The sequence below is a fragment of the Coccinella septempunctata genome, chromosome 4, assembly GCF_907165205.1.
Source record: "Coccinella septempunctata chromosome 4, icCocSept1.1, whole genome shotgun sequence".
In the NCBI taxonomy this organism is placed as follows: Eukaryota; Metazoa; Arthropoda; class Insecta; order Coleoptera; family Coccinellidae; genus Coccinella; species Coccinella septempunctata.
In genome coordinates this window covers 16769045-16787699 of record NC_058192.1, presented here as the reverse complement: position 1 = coordinate 16787699, position 18655 = coordinate 16769045, and the positions used below count along the sequence as shown (strand labels likewise).

General features: G+C 35.0%; 3 protein-coding genes across 9 annotated transcripts in view; 2 read left to right on the top strand and 1 right to left on the bottom strand.

The window, feature by feature from the left end:
* The first annotated feature begins 179 nt into the window (after positions 1-179).
* LOC123312136 (UMP-CMP kinase 2, mitochondrial-like) lies at positions 180-1781 on the top strand. 2 transcript variants are annotated; one of them, XM_044896384.1, is made up of 5 exons: positions 180-299; positions 365-529; positions 583-706; positions 767-1211; positions 1454-1781. In XM_044896384.1, the coding sequence occupies exons 1-5, from the start codon at positions 297-299 to the stop codon at positions 1566-1568; spliced, it is 852 nt and encodes a 283-aa protein (XP_044752319.1). In that variant the 5' UTR covers positions 180-296; the 3' UTR covers positions 1569-1781. The 2 variants fall into 2 exon arrangements, with proteins under 2 accessions (XP_044752319.1, XP_044752318.1); XM_044896383.1 differs by having other exon boundaries at positions 201-529.
* A 2481-nt stretch (positions 1782-4262) lies between these two features.
* Positions 4263-9724, top strand: LOC123312137. Of its 2 annotated transcripts, none has more exons than XM_044896386.1 (2): positions 4263-4487; positions 9433-9724. In XM_044896386.1, exons 1-2 carry the CDS (start codon positions 4268-4270, stop codon positions 9621-9623), a joined length of 411 nt encoding a protein of 136 aa, XP_044752321.1. In that variant the 5' UTR covers positions 4263-4267; the 3' UTR covers positions 9624-9724. The 2 variants fall into 2 exon arrangements, with proteins under 2 accessions (XP_044752321.1, XP_044752320.1); XM_044896385.1 differs by lacking the exon at positions 4263-4487 and adding an exon at positions 7194-7642.
* Positions 9725-10704: 980 nt separating this feature from the next.
* LOC123311542 (D-2-hydroxyglutarate dehydrogenase, mitochondrial) overlaps positions 10705-18655 on the bottom strand; it is a 38672-nt gene continuing 30721 nt past the window's right edge. For 3 of the 5 annotated variants that reach the window (XM_044895576.1, XM_044895575.1, XM_044895578.1), the window contains 6 exons: positions 15217-15338; positions 14562-14910; positions 13645-13838; positions 12621-13076; positions 12344-12509; positions 10705-11000 (listed from right to left, as the gene is read on the bottom strand). In XM_044895576.1, coding sequence (XP_044751511.1) covers positions 10747-11000; positions 12344-12509; positions 12621-13076; positions 13645-13838; positions 14562-14910; positions 15217-15324 — 1527 coding nt within the window. In that variant the 5' untranslated portion in view covers positions 15325-15338 and the 3' untranslated portion in view covers positions 10705-10746. Of the gene's footprint in view, positions 11001-12343; positions 12510-12620; positions 13077-13644; positions 13839-14561; positions 14911-15216; positions 15339-15804; positions 15999-18655 lie in introns of those variants that run through there. The other 2 variants (XM_044895574.1, XM_044895577.1) reach the window with 2 other exon arrangements.

Below are 18655 nucleotides of genomic sequence, written 5' to 3'. Positions count from 1 at the left end.
ACAGAAATGTTTCTGTTAGAAGAAGAAGAAGAATAACCTCAACAGAGTCTCCGACCACAATTTCTCAATAATTTTTTCAATAATTCCCAACAATCCTCACTTATTTTATTTGTAAGCATTAAAGTTTCATTCTTCGATTATATTTTATGATTCTTACTATTCGCCTATAAATGCTTCAAAGGTTCTGGAAAAGAATGATTATTTTCTGTGTGTTGAATGAAAAATGTTGAAGTTGTCAGCCCTATTTTATAATTTGGGGAATTACAGACGCACAAAAAATTTTGAAAGATTAGCAAATGGTAGATTTTTATCAAAGAGTAAGTTTCCCTTGACAGAGGATAGTTTTCATCGATCAAATATGCAGGGTGATGAACTGGAGGAATTTCCTGAAAATGATGAGCCTAATCGACCGCCCTATAGATGCGGTGGTTTCAACGCGAAATTTATGCAGGCCGTAAAAACTAAGGAATACTTCAACAGAGCAAGGACTTCTTTGGATTCAGTTTGGAGTCTCTTTGAGGAACATAAGGTTGTTGAAAAACTCTTAATGCTTAAAAAATACTTACATATGTCTTTTCGAAGGATGAGCACCCGCAGATTCCTATCCTTTTGGAAACATACAAGAATATCCGTGAAGAATACCATGAAAATCTTTGTTATGCTAAGAATTACCCACTTATTGTGTTTGAAGGTTTAGATGGATCAGGTGAATCATCGCAATTACCATATGTAGCAGGTCATTCAATATTTATAAATTTTATTTCAGGAAAGTCCACTGTAGGCAAACTTTTCGCGAAAAAAATTGGTACTGAAGTGATGCCAACACCTCCAAAGGCACTGTCTGCTTTTCGAGCAGAATTTGATGGTGACCACTGTTGGCATGCTCCGTTTTATTATTTTGGAAATTATGTAGCGGCCATGGAAGTTGCAAATATTCTCAAATCTAAACCAGTGGTAATGGATAGGTTCTGGCATTCAACAACATCATTTGCTTTGGCACAAATGAAAGAGGATTTTTATAAAGTAATGAAAAGCACTGAATTACCTGAAAGAGGTAATGATATTTATGAATGGCCCAAAGACCTACTGAAACCTGATATTGTCATATTCCTTGACGTTTCTGAGGAAGTGAGGAAGAATAGATTGTCAAGAAGATTCACAAAAACTGATCAAGAGAATCTTTTAGAGTCTAAACAAGAATTCAGGAAGAAGTAAGTATATATTTATTTGTATTATATGATATATGTAATCAAAATTTTTTTTATCGCCAAAATAAGCTGTGATAATTAATATTAATTATTATGGTTTTGAGATGTGATTAGTTTTCGTGGTGACTAAATAATTTTCTCTTGTAAACTTTTCTAATAGGAAATTGTATTTACACCTTTCACACTACTGTTCTATATTTCGTCAAGGATTATTCTAGAGATATGAAGATGTTTCCTTTTTTCAGTGTTTTGCTGGCTTATGAAAATATGGCAAATCCTGGTATTTGCAAGATTGACGGAAATTCCAGCTTAGAAACTGTTCTCCAGGAAATAGATAATAAAGTTAAGAATTTATTTTGATTTCAAATGCATTTGATTAATACAGTTTGTATTTAGTTTGTACAGAAACTTATTTCGACTTTGTTATGTTGTGAATTTTTTCAATCAGCCAAATATACATATTTGTGGTGGAATTTTTTATTGATTTAGTGAATTCATATAGTATTTAAATGCCGACTTATTACTTATTGAATATAACTGTTTATTGAATAAATGTAAATGGATACATGTCAATGGGAGTAGAAATGTGCCCCATAGAAATACCGGGTGTCCCAGAGCTTTTAGGCCAGCAGATATCTCAGTTACCTGCGGAAAAAAAAAATTGAAAAAAATACTTGTCGTAGGAGACCATACGCTCTTTCATGCAGCATAGCAAAATACAACCCCTGAGAAACAACCCCTAACTTTTGTTTTTCAAATGGCACCCCCATGTTTGTTTGGCTTCAACTGACAGCTCTTTTTAATTCTCAATCAATGATATATCATAATATGTAGTTGTAAAGATAGTCACCCGATAAAATTGAATTCGTTAGTGGGTACTGTTAATTGGACTGATCGAATTAGTCCACATTGTAGAGACAAGAAAAAGTGATTAGTGACTTGAAGCATGTGTGGCAAGTGCTGGCCAACATTTTGAACATTTTCTTTAGTATAATGTTGCAGTAACAATACAGCTGAGCGTATAAATTCGTATTTCATTTGTATTTTTATTTTCCATAATTCTGCATGCCATTCTAGCTACCATGATACATCATTGAATGAGAAATGAAAAAAAACTGTAAGTTGAAGCACAACAAACATGGGGGTGCCATTTGAAAAACAAAAGTTAGGGGTGGTTTCTCGGGGGTTGTTTGTCAGGGGGTGGATTTTGCTATGCTGCATGAAAGAGCGTATGGTCTCCTACGACAAGTATTTTTTTCAATTTTTTTTTTCCGCAGGTAACTGAGATATTTGCTGGCCTAAAAGCTCTAGGACACCCGGTATAGAACGATTTGCGTTGTCTGTGCGTTCAATGACCACAAAAAATTATGATGATTACATAGAAAATCGAATTTCATCAATGAGTTCGATCTATTTACTCAAAATTTCAAGAAATGTAAAAATGATAACGCTCTCGTTTCGATCGGAACGTTATTTTCATCAGATCTTTTTTTTATGTACATAAATTACTTTCATTTTGAACATCTTCAAGAGGCTTAAGGGCATTTTTATATACTTCAATGTCTCTTTGTATTGCAATCCAAATTATTGCGAAACTTAAACGGTTGTACTGAACGATATACTGAATAATGGTACTTAAAGTCACTTACTTACTAACACTCGTCGTAGGTCGTAGGATTTACAAGACTTCTGACAATTTCACCACACCTGTGCGTTAAATTCACATCACGGTAGCTCGACGATCTGGCTACTGATATCATAATAGGTACCAACCGCACATCATAGATTTCGAAAAACAAAAAAAAGCTCTGTTCTGTTTGCAGAGTCGATCTCACTCTTAGCTGATCACAGCAGTTCAGTACTAACAAAATAGATGTTTTAAATACATATTGAAATATAAATTTTCAATAAGTACCGAAAATATTTTGTTTTCTCAATTCTTAAGTCAATTTCTGGTGTATAGGAGTATAGGTGTCCCATTTTCTTTGGTTTTATGGAGAATCTCAGTTCTGAGCGAGAAGATATATGTATAAATATCTTCTTGGTTGTGAAAAGAGATAGAGCCTTATGTCATGTGGGTTTAGATATCCTGCTTAGTTTTAACCGCCCAAACAAACACAGGGTGATTTTGAATTTCACGGAAAGCGAAAAAAATTTATGCAGGGTGTCCCAAAATTAGTAAATCAAACATCACACCACTATGGAGTAGACCAAATACTATCGAATGACATCAACATAAGTTCAGCGAAAATGTGCCGTTTCCAAAAAAAAAATAACTTACCTAAAATTGTCGGTTTCAAACTATTTCATTCAATCACAGGGACAATTTATGATTAAGTATAGCGTTTTCGCCCATATTAATCCTATATTATTGTATTATCACCCCTACAGGGGGGGGACTTTGTTAGTTTTTCTGAGCAATAAAAATTATGTAGGAAAAAAATTGTTTCAATTTAGATACAAATACTCAGATTTTCAACTAACAATTTAGAATTGGGGTGATAATACAATAATCTAGGATTAATATGAGCTAAAATCACTATCCTTAATCACAAACTGGCCCTGCAATTTAAAGAAAATAGTTTGAAAATCGGAAATTCCAGGTATTTTCATATATTTCTAGTTATTTTGGAAACGGTACATTTTCGCTGAACTAATGTTGGTGTCATTCGATTGTGGCTGTATTCGGGTTCGAATTTCGGACGGTCCGAGAATTGTTCAAGAACTTCGCAAAGCTGTTGCGCCCTAGTATCGAATCCTCTGCGTAGTTCTAGAACCATTCTCGGACTGTCCGAAAGTCGAACCCGAATACACTTAGTAATTTGATTCACTAGTTTTGGAACACTCTAATGCGGACCATACCCCTATTTTTTCCATTCCACGGGCATAGGTGGAATACTAAATAAATGTATGTGAGCCTTCAGCCTTCATCAGGATCAGATCTCGACAGAATAACGAACCGATCTAAAAATAAATCTCCCCTATATTTAACCGACGTTCTCTTTACAAATCGACGCCAGCCAGTTCGGTTCGGACGTTTTGGGTAGATAAACACGAAAATGAAGCTGGACGCGGAAATCATGTTCGACTGTTTATTGTACATCAACGCGTTTTACTATGGCATGTTTTTCGCGTGTAACTTCGTGATGACAATTTCGAAATACTACAGTGCTGTAATCACACCCAACATCGGAAGAGATGCGGCCGTTACTTTCTCGCTTTTAGCGGTTGAATTTTTAAAATTGATAATTTATAAGAAATACAAGGAAGCGCACAGAGGTAATGAAACCTATGATTATTTCCTTCCATATAGTTGACAAAACTTCGCCATTTTACAAAAGAATATGACCATACTGACAACATCATTCATCAAATGATGAATTTTCGAAAAATTTCAGAACAACTTTTCTTTTCTTCATTTTCATCAAATATTGAAAATGAAAGTACCTTACGCTTTTCAATGTGGAGAAAAAGCAAAAGCGATTGGCAAAAACTATATTCTCTGCAGTACTTCCAAATTTTACAAAAAATTGTGCTGCTTTGGTGCTTCGGGGCTGTGTATTCTTTCCTGATGAGGTATGTATTATTCTGTTCCTTATCTTGATTTGCTAAAAACGCATTGAAACTACCCTACTTATTATTGACTTTTTTTGTCAAACCAGCAGGTTTCGGATAATTTTTTCATAATTTTTTCCGCAGCTTTGTCAATCGCTTTAAGTCTGAAAAATCCATAGTTGTGCAAGGCTTGTGTTTTCTGGTTAAAAACAGGTATTTACTATTTTTGATGAAGCTCAATATCTGTTCTTGTTTTAGAGATTGCTTAAAATGTTGGAATTACTGAAATGTTTTTTGGATTCTTTTTTTTTTCAGAAGTTTGGTCATTATATTAGAATTTTTTCCCTTCATACTTTTATTACTTATATCTGTTTTTCAGGAAAAGTCCACTGTAGGCAAACTTTTCGCGAAAAAAATTGGTACTGAAGTGATGCCAACACCTCCAAAGGCACTGTCTGCTTTTCGAGCAGAATTTGATGGTGACCACTGTTGACATGTTCCTTTTTATTATTTTGGAAATTATGTAGCGGCCATGGAAATTGTGGATATTCTCAAATCTAAACCAGTTGTAATGGATAAGTTCTGGCATTCAAACAACATCATTTGCTTTGGCACAAATGAAAGAGGATTTTTATAAAGTAATGAAAAGCACTGAATCACCTGAAACTCCTGAAAGAGGCAATGAAATTTATGAAGGGCCTAAAGATCTACTGAAACCTGATATAGTCATATTTCTTGATGTTTCTGAAGAAGTGAGGAAGAATAGATTGTCAAAAAGATTCACAAAAACTGATCAATAGAATCTTTAAGAGTCTGAACAAGAATTCAGGAAAAAATAAGTATATATTTATTTGTATTATGTGATATTTTCTGCGAGTTGGTAATTTGAACATTGAAATGTAGAACTTTTTTGTTTTGCCATAAACATGCGGTGATAATGAAGATTAATTATGAGTTGGAACAGATTCAAAAAGATTCATTCGTGGTTTTGAGATGTGATTATAGTTTTTGTGGTGACTAAATAATTTTCTCTTGTAAACTTTTCTAATTGTATTTTGTGATGAAAGTGTTTGTCTGCTCGGTACCTGGGTAAGCTATACCTTTCACCCTACTGGTCTACATTTCGTTTAGGATTATTTTAGAGATATGAAAATGTTTCCTTTTTTCAGTGTTGTGCTGGCTTATGAAAATATGGCAAATCCTGGTATTTGTAAGATTGACGGAAATTCCAGCTTCGAAACTGTTCTTCAGGAAATAGATAATAAAGTTAAGAATTTATTTTGATTTCGAATGCATTTTATTAATATAGTTTGTATTAAGGTAGTTTGTACAGAAACTTATTTCGACTTTGTTATGTTGTGAATTTTTTCAATCAGCCAAATATACATATTTGTGGTGGAATTTTTTAATGATTTAGTGAATTCATATTCATATTAAATGCCAACTTATTACTTATTGAATTCAACCATTCATTAAATAAATGTAAATGGATACATGTCAATGGGAGTAGAAATGTGTCCCATAGAAATATAAATCGAGTCGATTTGCGTTGTCTGCGCGTTCAATGACCACAAAAAATTATGATGATTACATAGAAAATCGAATTTCATCAATGAGTTCGACCTATATTTGCTCAAAATTTCAAGAAATGTAAAAATGATAACGCTCTCGTTTCGATCGGAACGTTATTATCATCAGATCTTTTTTTTATGTAGGTACTTTCATTTTGAATATGTTTAAGAGGCTTAAGGGCATTTTTACATAACATACTTCAATGTCTCTTTGTATTGCAATCCAAATTATTGCGAAACTTAAATGGTTGTACTGAACGATATACTGAATAATGGTACTTAAAGTCACTTACTCTTACTCAGTAACACTCATCGTATCTTCTGACAATTTCACGACACCTGTGCGTTAAATTCACATCTGGCTACTGATATCAATATCATAATAGGTACCAACCGCACATCATAGTTGTCGAAAAACAAAAAAGCTGTTCTGCTGGCAGCGTCGATAGATTGATGTTCTCGATCTCGCCTCGGCTGATCACAGAAGTTCAGTACTAACAAAATAGATAGTTAGGTGAAATGCCAAAGAGTAACCAACTCTTTTTTACTCTTTGGAAATTCATTATGAATTAATTTTCAATAAGCACGGAAAATATTTTGTTTTCTCAATTCTAAGCGAGAAAATATATGTATAAATATCTTCTTGGTTGTGATTGCAATTGAAAAAAAATAGTTCGAAAATCGGAAATTTTAGATATTTTCATAAAATTCTAATTGTTTTGGAAACGGTACATTTTCGCTGAACTAATGTTGGTGTCATTTGATAACACGATAGAGTAGACCAAATATGGTCTACCACGATACCCACTATACCTCGATAAAGTAGACCAAATATGGTCTACTCTATCTTGGTGTGAAGTTTGGGGACACTCTGTCTCTAGGCCCTTAAACAGACCATACCCCAATTTCTTCCTTGCAGGGGCATAGGTGAAAAACTGAATGAATTTATGTGAGCCGTCATCAGGATCAGATCTCGACAGAATAACGAACCGATCTATAAATAAATCTCCCCCATATTTAACCGACGTTCTCTTCACAAATCGACGCCAGCCAGTTCGGTTCGGACGTTTGGGGAGATAAACACGAAAATGAAGCTGGACGCGGAAATCATGTTCGACTGTTTATTGTACATCAACGCGTTTTACTATGGCATGTTTTTCGCGTGTAACTTCGTGATGACAACTTCGAAATACTACAGTGTTGTATCCACACCCAACATCGGAAGAGATGCGGCCGTTACTTTCTCGCTTTTAGCGATTGAATTTTTAAAATTGATAATTTATAAGAAATACAAGGAAGCGCACAGAGGTAATGAAACCTATGATTATTTCCTTTCATATAGTTGACAAAACTTTGCCATTTTAGAAAAGAATAGGACCATACTGACAACATTCCTTATTCGGTATTTTGCACTTGTTGATGAAAAAAATCATAAAAAATGATGAATTTTCGAAAAATTTCAGATAACTTTTCTTTTCTTAATTTTCATCAAATATTGAAAATGAAGGTACTTTATGCTTTTCAATATGGAGAAAAGGCAAAAGCGATTGGCAAAAACTATATTCTCGAAGCGTCTACTGTATAACATTATTACCAATTTTTTTATGGTATACGGTATACAGGGTGTTTTCTAGTTTAATGTCAATATTTATGGGGGTGATTTCCGGACCCATTTTAAGAAAAAAACTTCATATGAACATATGTCTTAAACGTCTTACCTTTTGAGATACAGGGTGGTAAAGTTTTCAAAAATGAATCATTTATTATCAATATCTACAATACCACTTCAAATATCTCAATGAAATTTGTCATACATGTATACTATGAATCAAGAGGCATTTTTTAATGTATCACTTTTTTCTTAATTTCCACCAGTGGGGTTCGTACGTAATTTGACCTATCTATTTTGGTAGACATTGATAGTACGCCAGAGATTTTTAATGAAATAAAAATTATTTTTGAAATTCCCAATCATTTCTTACCAAAATTGACCACTTGACTTTTTTTAATCCGATTCACGGTTTCCGCTTAAAAAAATAAAAACCGTTTCTCTGCATGATCATAACAATATCCTTAATACATACATATGACAATATCACCATACAGAGACATACGTAAATTTTATTTTTCTAGGTGAAACCCGTGAGTCGAACTAAAATAATTCAAGAGATCAAATTTGCTCATGTCAGTGGCGTGCCACTGACTGTCTAAATAATACCATCCTGTTTCTCAAAAGGTAAGACGTTTAGGGCATATGTTCATATAAAGTTATCTTCTTAAAATGGGCCCAAAAATCACCCCCATAAATATTGACATTCAATTAATAAACACCCTGTATACAGGGTGAGTCTTCGATTCGTACATATCTTTTAACAGTAGAATCTTGAGGTCAAAAGAAACACTTTTTTTCTTCATCATTTTTTCCGATTCGGCCCTGATAAAAATATAGGCATTTTTAATTTTCATAATGAGCTGTGCCACTCCTGGAAAAACAATTTTTTTTCGAAATCGACCTCCCTTCGACGATACAGCCTTTGGAAGGCGATGACGAGTTGACAGTTTTTAATTTTTTTTACGGGTTCCGAAAAACACTGAGTCATAAAACTATACATAATATAAAGAACTTAGGAGATGTTATTCACACAATTTTTTTAGATCTCATAACTTTATTATTAGGGGTTGAAAATAAAAACGAAGTTCTATGAGGCATATAGTGTTGATGCATGTATTTTAGCGGGAGATAGTCATTCTATGGAACACTTATAGGATGAAATGGAATGAACAGTGATCAGAACTGCTTGTAAGTTTTTATTTATTCAGAAATGAGAAAAGTATCGACTGAATCGAAATTTTGCAAGAGACGTTTTTTCTCCAGAATTGAATGAGAAACCATAAGAAAATTTTATTTTTCGAAAATCTATCCGCAGAGCTTTGCGGATAGTCGTAGGTGCATTTCCTACAACCCCCGCCTTCCCTCTTTGAACACTACTAGATGAAATGCCTCTTAAGTACAGGATACAAATAGCCGAAGGAAAATCATAAGGGGTTTTTATTTTCAACCCCTTCACGTTTGTTTACAGTTTTCATATTTTTTTCAGGTATAAGCTCTACATTCGTAATCATCATGAATGCTGTAACTTTGGCGTGCTGTTTCTACATGTTGAAAATAATGAATCCTGTACTGAAACTGGAAAAATTGTTGTGTATTTTGTTGTGGATGCTTGCTTCCTGCGAGATATTCTTCGGATGTCTACAACCATGGTTCAAAAAGAAACCATATTATACGTGAATATCCGTTAAATTATACCTATATTATTATGTAAAAAATGCTATGGTCAAGTTTCGACAGAATATTTGTACTATTTTAATATAATGATGAGTTTACAAATCGTTGTATATTTTATTGCCTTTTGTACTGTATCCACCCCTCTGAGTAGGTAGTTAGTTATACATATAACGCGCAAAAATACAGAGTAAAAAATTTGGGGATCAAATATTCTCAAATAAATAGGGACGAAAAAGATATAGGTAAATATAAATAAATAAAATCAACGTAGAATTTGAAAATAAAGGAGAAATTTCAAGATATATACAGGATGCATATATTTCTTTGTAAATTTCACAGTTTTAGGTGGATTTTTAGTATCTAAGTATTTGTAGCATAAAATCAGTTCACTCAGAAAAAATGTATTATAGTTCAGAAAAGAGTAAAGCCTCCACGAATATCAACCACAGTCCACAGCCTGTCCTCGCCTGCATACTTTCGATCAGATTGTTGAAGTAGTCTCATATTTTTTCCCATGAGATAGATATTAAGTCCATATCATAAATATTTGAAATCAGCAAAAAAATTGCAGTATGATGAAAGAAGTTTCAACTATAGTTTACATTTGGAAAATTAGAGGATGGATCGAAAAATTTAATGAAATCATGTTCGAACTACTCATAAAAAAGTGCCTCTACATGTAGAATGTCATGATTTTCTAGTACGACTTGAAAAAAGGGAGTAATGCAGCATAATTGAAAATGGCAATTTCTCAATTTTTGTTCATAACACAAAATCTAGAAAGGATCCTGTTTTCAGATCAGGAAAAAAGAGCTCGAGAATGTGTCATCCGTTTTCATCTAGCTCTAATAGTTCGCGAGATCCCCTCCCAGTAGACAACGAATTTTGCCCACCCTGTACAGTGTACAGTCCGCCAAGGTTTACGTATACCTACCTGAGATCCTGAGAATGGCATTGAAAAGCACGCTTCCTTTCCATTTCGAAATTTTCTTCCAAGATTATCCAACTAATGCATGAAAAATCTTTGAAATCAAGATTTTTTCCTTTTCTGTTCTGTACTTTGAAGTAATAATTATCATTTCGATTTCATTTTTAACCGATTTTAATATAACATTCTCAAAAAAAATCATTGTGGTAGAACTTTATACGGGTTCAGAATTCCCTTGGGATCCATCATCTTCTTAATGCTCTTCATCAAATCAATAGCTTCCTTACTCTTCGAGTAATGCATGTATTTCGTCTTCCTGAAGCCAATACCATGCTCGGCGCTTATGCTTCCTCTGAGCTTCGACGTATACTCGTAAATGAATGGTTCGATTTTGTTGAGAACGTCTGCGGAAAATTCCTTCACAGCCACGTTCAAATGAACGTTACCGTCACCTGAAAAGGAAACGAATTATTATCTAAGGGTTCCATGTAAAGGGTGGTCAAAATTCGTTGTCTACTAAGGGGTTCTCGAGAACTATAGCAGCTAGAAGAAAACAAATGACACATTCTCGAGCTCTTTTTTCCTGACTTATCCAAATCTGAAAACAGCACCGGCCTATCATTTCTAGATTTTGAGTTATTAGCAAAAATTGAGATTTTGATGATTTCGAAAAGTTCTCATAACTTTTTTGTCTTTGGAGTAACAGATCTGAAATTTGAACACTTTTGTACGTAGAATCTACTTACAAAAGATTTTTCTTCAATTCAAAAATAACAAATTCAATGAATGTTTTCATTTAAGAAAACGAAAGTTCGCCTAATGATTCGGAATGAAAAAATATTTCGAGCTCGTCAGTGGATTCTACGTAAAAAGTGCCTGGAGAAGGTTCAAGTTTCAGGTCTGTAACTTCAAAGACAAAAAAGTTATGAGAACTTTTCGAAACCGTCAAAATCTCATTTTTTGCTAATAACTCAAAAACGAATAATCCTAGGAGGCTGCGGTTTTCACCAATCTTTGTATCTCTGAAAAAGAGCTAGAAAACGTGTCATCCGATTTCTTCTAGCTGCTATAATTCTCGAGATCCCTTCAGTAGACAACGAATTTTGGCCCACCCTGTACATTTTCCGAAAGAAACTTGGGTTACTAGTAGGTTCAGGCAGTATCCGAAAAACTAACTTGACAGTTTGTATATCGAATTATCTGAAAAATAACCACAGAATGGAGGAACCAAAGCACTAAGCAAGTGCCAAATATTCACTTTACAACTTATACGAACTTATCTAGCCCTAAAGACGAATAAGAAGATACAAGCAAAGAGTAAGTTGACACTCTTTGATACAAGTATCTGACAGACTGAAAAGGTTTCAATAAGTAGATATCAAATGAATCTAGTAAGGCAACTCAACATCAACAATTAAACAAAAACTATAACAAAATGTGATTCAACAAGAGAACGTTCCTCCACAGGGTGATCGATTTTAAAAGATCCAGTTGAAGTTTGATTTCAAGGTAATTTCAGGGTCATATAGATTTTTCGACCAGGGATAAACATTTTTTTTTGCACACTATTCATCCTCTTGAAAAAAATTAGTTTGTTCAGTTTTTTCTATAAAATATATTTCCCAGAAGATTTGAAGTGTTTTATGATCCTCATGACAAAGTGTGGACACAGGAAAAATTGCAAATAGCTCCAAATATTTTAGGTACCTACATTATGTTTTTTGGTGAAGCTACTTTACATATAGTAAAGGTGGACAGTAATCACGAATATGATGATCAAATGAAGACAACCTACCAACATGCCCATAGCCTGAGACTCTAACTGCATCCTTCCCAACCCTTTCCTTCATAATGCCGACCAAGGAATAGAAATTTTCCAAAGGGAGTGACAGGTCGTACTTAAAGACATATCCATCGTGAATTAGTCCCTCTGTGATCCTCTCCCTGAGTTGCCATACTGCCTACAAGGATAAAAATTTTACACGAAAAATCCATCGAAAAAACTCCTTATATGCTAAAGGAAGTTTTATCTTCGAGAAATTTTTCATACCCTGAAAATTCTATCACCTTACATTCATCTTGCTAGGTTCATTAGTTGCAATTCCATCTTCCACAGTCCCATCCTCCATCAGGCTACTCAAAAACCTGTTCAGTTTCTCCTCATCGTGACCATTGTCGCTTCCATGAGTCTCGATCACCATGTAAAAAGGGAATTTTTCTAGAGGCGACTTTAGGTTGAGGTTATCCGTTGTAGCGGCTAAAGAATCCGCATCTATGGCCTCGCAGGAAGAGAGTATCTCCCCGAGTTCGTGTTTGCATCGTTTGAACACCATCAAAATCTTATCGAATGACTCCAGGCCCAAAAAGGCCAAATTTACAGCTTTCGGTTTGGGCGGACACTGAATGGACACTTTGGTGACTAATCCCAAAGAACCTTCAGAGCCTATGAACAGGTGCTTCAGGTGAAATCCAGTATTGTCCTTCTTCAGCGTGGACATGCAATCCAAGATTTGTCCATTTGCGGTGACCTGTTGATGAAAATGAAAATATACAGGGTGGGATTTTGAAAACGAGATTATCAAATTTGAATTTTGTACAGTAGATACTGGTTCATTTCGTTCTACATGCTGTGTGAATCAATCAAATTGCCATACATCAGATATGGCTGTTTTTTCTTTACTTTCCCTACAAAAAAGGTTCACGTTTGAAATACAGTGGCTTTACTAAATGATTGTAACATTTTGGTTGGCTTTGAATTACCCTCTACTGCTTTTAATAAAGGATGATAAATTGTGAACTTCATATTATAGAATTTCAGAATTGACGCCTACTTCGAAATCACAATCATTCATAAAGACTCTGTATGAAGGGTCCAAAAGAGAAAAAGGCTTCGAACTTCCTTCGCTGTAAAAAACAATCCAATATTTCACCAATAACTTATGGGAAAATACCTACTAGAGCAAAATCTGTGGAGTAACTTTGAAGCAATATAATCAGAAATACAGAAAATCATCTAGATTAGTTCTGAAAGCAAAATCTGCATGTCGTAAATATACCTCAACTAAAAATATCAACGGTATTTCAGTGTTCACTTACTGCCTCGAGACCTAAAACCGTTCCTTGGAGGTTACCATACCTAAGCAATCTGAGTCCTCCAGCATTAGTGGAAACATTTCCTCCAATTTGGCATGATCCCTTGGCCCCAAGGTCAAGTGGCATGATGAGACGGTGTTCGTCAAGGTATTTCTCGAGGTTTTCCAAAATACAACCAGCTTCACATGTTAAAACACCTACGGAAAAATAACTTACAGGAACTCAATAGTGGAATGTTAAATTTACTGAAATTTCCAATAGGGAATACTCCTTCTGACGAAAATGATGTATTTTTTATGAAATATCTTTGAAACGTCACATTTTGAAATAACGATTTCAACCGTTTTCCAAGAAAATTATTTTAAGTACTTAAAAATGAAAAATAAAAATGGGTATTTAAACTTTAAAGCGTTTCGTTTCAATTGCACAAGTTGGCAACATCGACTGAAATATGCGTTGATAATAAAGGACAACAAGTACACTATCTTGTTGAGATAGACAAAGATGGCTGCCTATGAAGTCTGGGACGAACGAGGAAGGTCGTAAAATTTTATGGGATTTTTATGGCAGGTTGCTGTTGAGGCTCACCAGTGAGTATGCGTCTTATGATGGCTGTGAATCAATAGCTGTTATTTTATAAACAAGCCATTGTTCTTTTCTTCTTCTAGTAGGCGCTGTTGCCAAATCGTAAACTTGAAACGAAGCGATTTAAATTTTAAAACCTCATATTTGAAGAATGATTTTGAATAGTTTCCGCGGTGCATTTGAAAAATTTATGAATGAAACTCATAATTATTCAGTTTAAACTTGCATATGCTGTGATAACCCAAATTGAGGAGAATTCCATAGATATCCAATTCCCCACTATCGCTACCAAACAATTAATTTGAAATAATCTGTTTCCTATTTGCTGCTAGTACCTGATGTTTCATCCAAACTGATAATTCTGTTCATCAATGATGTCGACAGGACTATTTCATCGAAAACAGGTACAGAACCACCAACCAATCCAGTGTTGCCACCTTGAGGGCAAACAGCCAGAAGGTTCTCATTGCAGAATTTCAAGATGGCGGCCACCTCATCTGTGCTCTTTGGTTTCAGAACGCATCTACTGTAGCCCCTGTTCGCTTTGATCCAGTCGGTATTGTATCCAAGGCATTCGTTCTCGTCAGTTATCACCCTGGTCTCACCCAAGAGATCTTTAAAAAAATTCAAGTGCTTGGTGTCAATTTGGCTGTAGTTGCCTCGTTTAACGTTTGGATAACGGTCCTTCGAAAAGAAAGGTGGATTTTATGAATCACATCATGGAGAGGAAAATGAGGATAATGAATGAAATGAAATCGGAGATGTTCTCATTGAAATTGCATATAGCAATAGCAAACCCGCAAACAGCAAACCTACTGCCAAGCAATCAGATATATTGAACTCTCGTTAAATTTCTTTCTGGCTCAAAGGACTAATATGACAACATGTTTTAAATTTGGCAGTATAGCAAAGTTATAATTTACTCACATGATTTCAGATGGATTAGAAGGATGAAAGATAAATGAGTCTGAAGGAACAAATTGGACTTACTTTGGTTAGTTCAGGAAGGGCACTAAATTTGCATGTTCTTTGTATCATTGTTGACAGCAGTGGCAGAATATTTCGGGAGGATCTCATCTTCATTACTAGGAAGTACATTGTAGGATGAATTACTGTAAAGAAAAAGAATTGAGGATAAACGAGGATGCGAAACTAATGAATATATTGATAGAATTCTGAGTTGTTATCAGGAAATCAATGAACAGTTGGCATATGGCGAATGATATTGAAGGATTAACTCTAGACAACTAATAATGATTCTTGTGTTCGCTGTTTATCAACGCCGTTATAGGAGGGAAGGAATACTACGTAATGTCTCACTGATCCAGAAGGTCTGAAGCATCTAACTACCAAGGAGATATGGCATATCTTGCTATATATTCTTGCTAACTTCAATCCAGACGAAAAATTTCCGACATCCAACAGTTATACTGTTGTTCATATCAACCCTTTTTTTGCAATTTTCAGTCCCACAGGAGATATAATCGAAAACCTATGCACCATTTGTTGATCGTTGTCTGAGAATGAAAATAAATATTCCGAATCACCCGAAAGTGATGAAAATAATCATAAATTTACTTCTACGTATAATCGTTATCACTTAGTAATTGTGAATTACCTGCTCACACTATACATGTAAAGAAATATTTGGAACAAACAAGGTTGGCACAGAATTCTTCAAAACGAATAATTGTTCTCAACATTTTTGTAAACGTTATACACATAAATAACTCCTACGGATTCAAAGAACGTCATTCTATAGGCGAGATAAATTTTATCTTATCTTCCTTCTCGGATTATTCACAATCCGAACCAAAGTTATTCTGTAATGTCTCAAATATCATCTCATTCGGTAAATATTCACAGGGCTCTATAGAAAAGTGAGAACTTATTTCTGTGCTATCGAATTATCTTGTAAGGAATTGATGATTTTTTCATTTATTTAGGGGAATAACTGCCTCAGAAGAAAAGTTTCTTGTTTGTTATTGTATGTGCAGATATATTCTTCAGATTCGAAGTAGATAGAAAATCTACTATGTACTTGCGTACCTTTAAACTGAAAATGTTCTCCGAAACATGAAGTAGGCTATGAAACTTTGTAAGTTGATGCTCATGCACTGTGTCAAAACATAACGTTTAGTTCGTGTCATAACATTGTTCCTAAAGTGAAAATAAACATGGACATTAACTTCTATATGATAATTTTTGATATAGGTAAATCTTTCAGAAAAGTTACTAGGAGCTAGAAGATTCTTGAACAATCCGTTGACAGTTCGAAATGAAATAAAAAGATAACCACTGAATATACACTGCGCAAAAAAATTAACGCACATTCTGAAAATCTCAATTTTAATGAAAGTTAACTGTACATTGACTTTATAACTTATCTTTTATGTTCTCTCGGGAAGGTTTCGAACGAAACAAGACACATTAAATGGAAGAAAAATTCAGGATTTCACCGAATCTTATGTGAAAGAAAAGAAATAAACAATTTTCAAAATACTGAAATGCTGATAAGTGATTTAATACTTGGTATTTCCACCCCTTGCGTTAATTACAGCTCGGCAACGACGGTTCATACTCAAAATGAGTGATCTTAAAATGTTCTGATCTAATCCTTCCCAGATTTCTCCGAGTTGGATTCCTAAGTCATTAAGAGTAGCTGGATGATTTTCTGAACTTCTCAGCCTTCTATTGAGGTTGTCCCAAACCTGCTCAATCGGATTGAGATCTGTACTTCTTGCTGGCCATTCCATTCGAGAGACTTCAACCTCTTCAAGGTACTCCTGAACGATGCGCGCACGATGGGTCTTGCATTATCGTCCAAAAAAATGAAATTTCCACCAATGTATGGGGCAAATGGCACTACATGCTCTTCAAGAATGTTCCTTATATACTTATCAGCATTCATAGCTCCGTTATCAACAACCTCTAGGTCTGTGCGAGTAGTCAAAGATATTCTACCCCATACCATAATCGATCTTCCCCCGAAACCAGTAGTATTCAGGAAATTGCACTGAGCATATCTTTCATGTGGACGTCTGTATACAAGGGAACGTCGATCACAATGGTAGAGGCAGAATCTAGACTCATCTGTGAAGAGAACTCTTTCCCAATCGGCCTCTCCCCAATGGATATGCTCTCTCGCAAAATCCAAACGCGCCCTTCGATGGGCTGGGGTAAGAACTGGGCCTCTTGCCGCGACACGAGGCCTTAAATCATATTCTCTGAGGCGATTTCTTATTGTCTGAGTGCTAATTTGCACCTCATGAGTTTGCTCAAGCTGAATTTGAAGGAGGCGAGCGGTTGCAAACCGTTGTCTCAACGAAGAAACTCTCAAGTAACGTTCTTGAATGGCAGTTGTTACCCGTGGTCTACCCTGTCCTGGTCTTCGGACATTCATACCTGTCTCCCTGAATCGCTGCAACATTCTGGACACACTTGTATGGGAAACTCCAAACCTTTCTGCAATTCTTGTGTATGTCCACCCTTCTTCTCGCAAAACTACCGCTTGGGCACATTCCTCTTGGGTCAAATTGCGTGTTTCGCGTTGCATAGCGATCGAGTGTAGAAAATCACACGAAAGAAAAACTATTGATCACTAGAATTGATCGAGAACAACTGATTTTAGAATGGAGCCAATACATTCAAAATCTGATAATATCATCTTTTTTTATTCCTGCTGGGAAAAATCATCTGTACTGAAGAAAACCGTTGAAAGTGGATAAAATATGCAGGCATAATTCTGATAAAAATAATTATCATTGAGAACACCTTCAGTTGTAGAATAAATTTGAGATTTCCATAACGTGCGTTAATTTTTTTGCGTAGTGTAGTAGATATCGGTATAGTATATACCTAAGGATTACGTTCAAGCCAAAAAAATTCGAAAAAACAATTGATGGTATTTTCTGATGCGAATGATAAGACATACAAAAAATTACCTAATTTAATTTCATAGCCGCTAGGTAGAAAACAAATCTAGAAAACGATCGAAGCGAAATGCGGGGGATGTAAAAGCATTCAAACGCGCCGTGAGAGGGTGCTCGACTGAGTTATAATCACCCCATCTTCTCCCTAAACATAAACTACACACCCTAAACCAATTATTCGACACCCTTCCTATTTCTCCCCTTTTTCGCCTCTCGATCAAATTCCTGACCTTGGCCCAAATCTATAAGTAGGTCAGATATTGCCCAATACGATATTTCTTGTCTCGGAGGGTGCGTAGCCAATTTATTTGAAATGATTTTTTTATTGACACTGGAGAAAAAGGGACCAGCATGAGTAGATTATAGGAAAGATTTATTTACGGAATTCCCAGCAAAAATAAGACCCATATGAGGTTTAATTCTTGTTTAATTCTTAGGTATTACATTTTTCGTATCACGTTAGGAAGATTTCGAATAAAAACTTTGAATTTTCATCC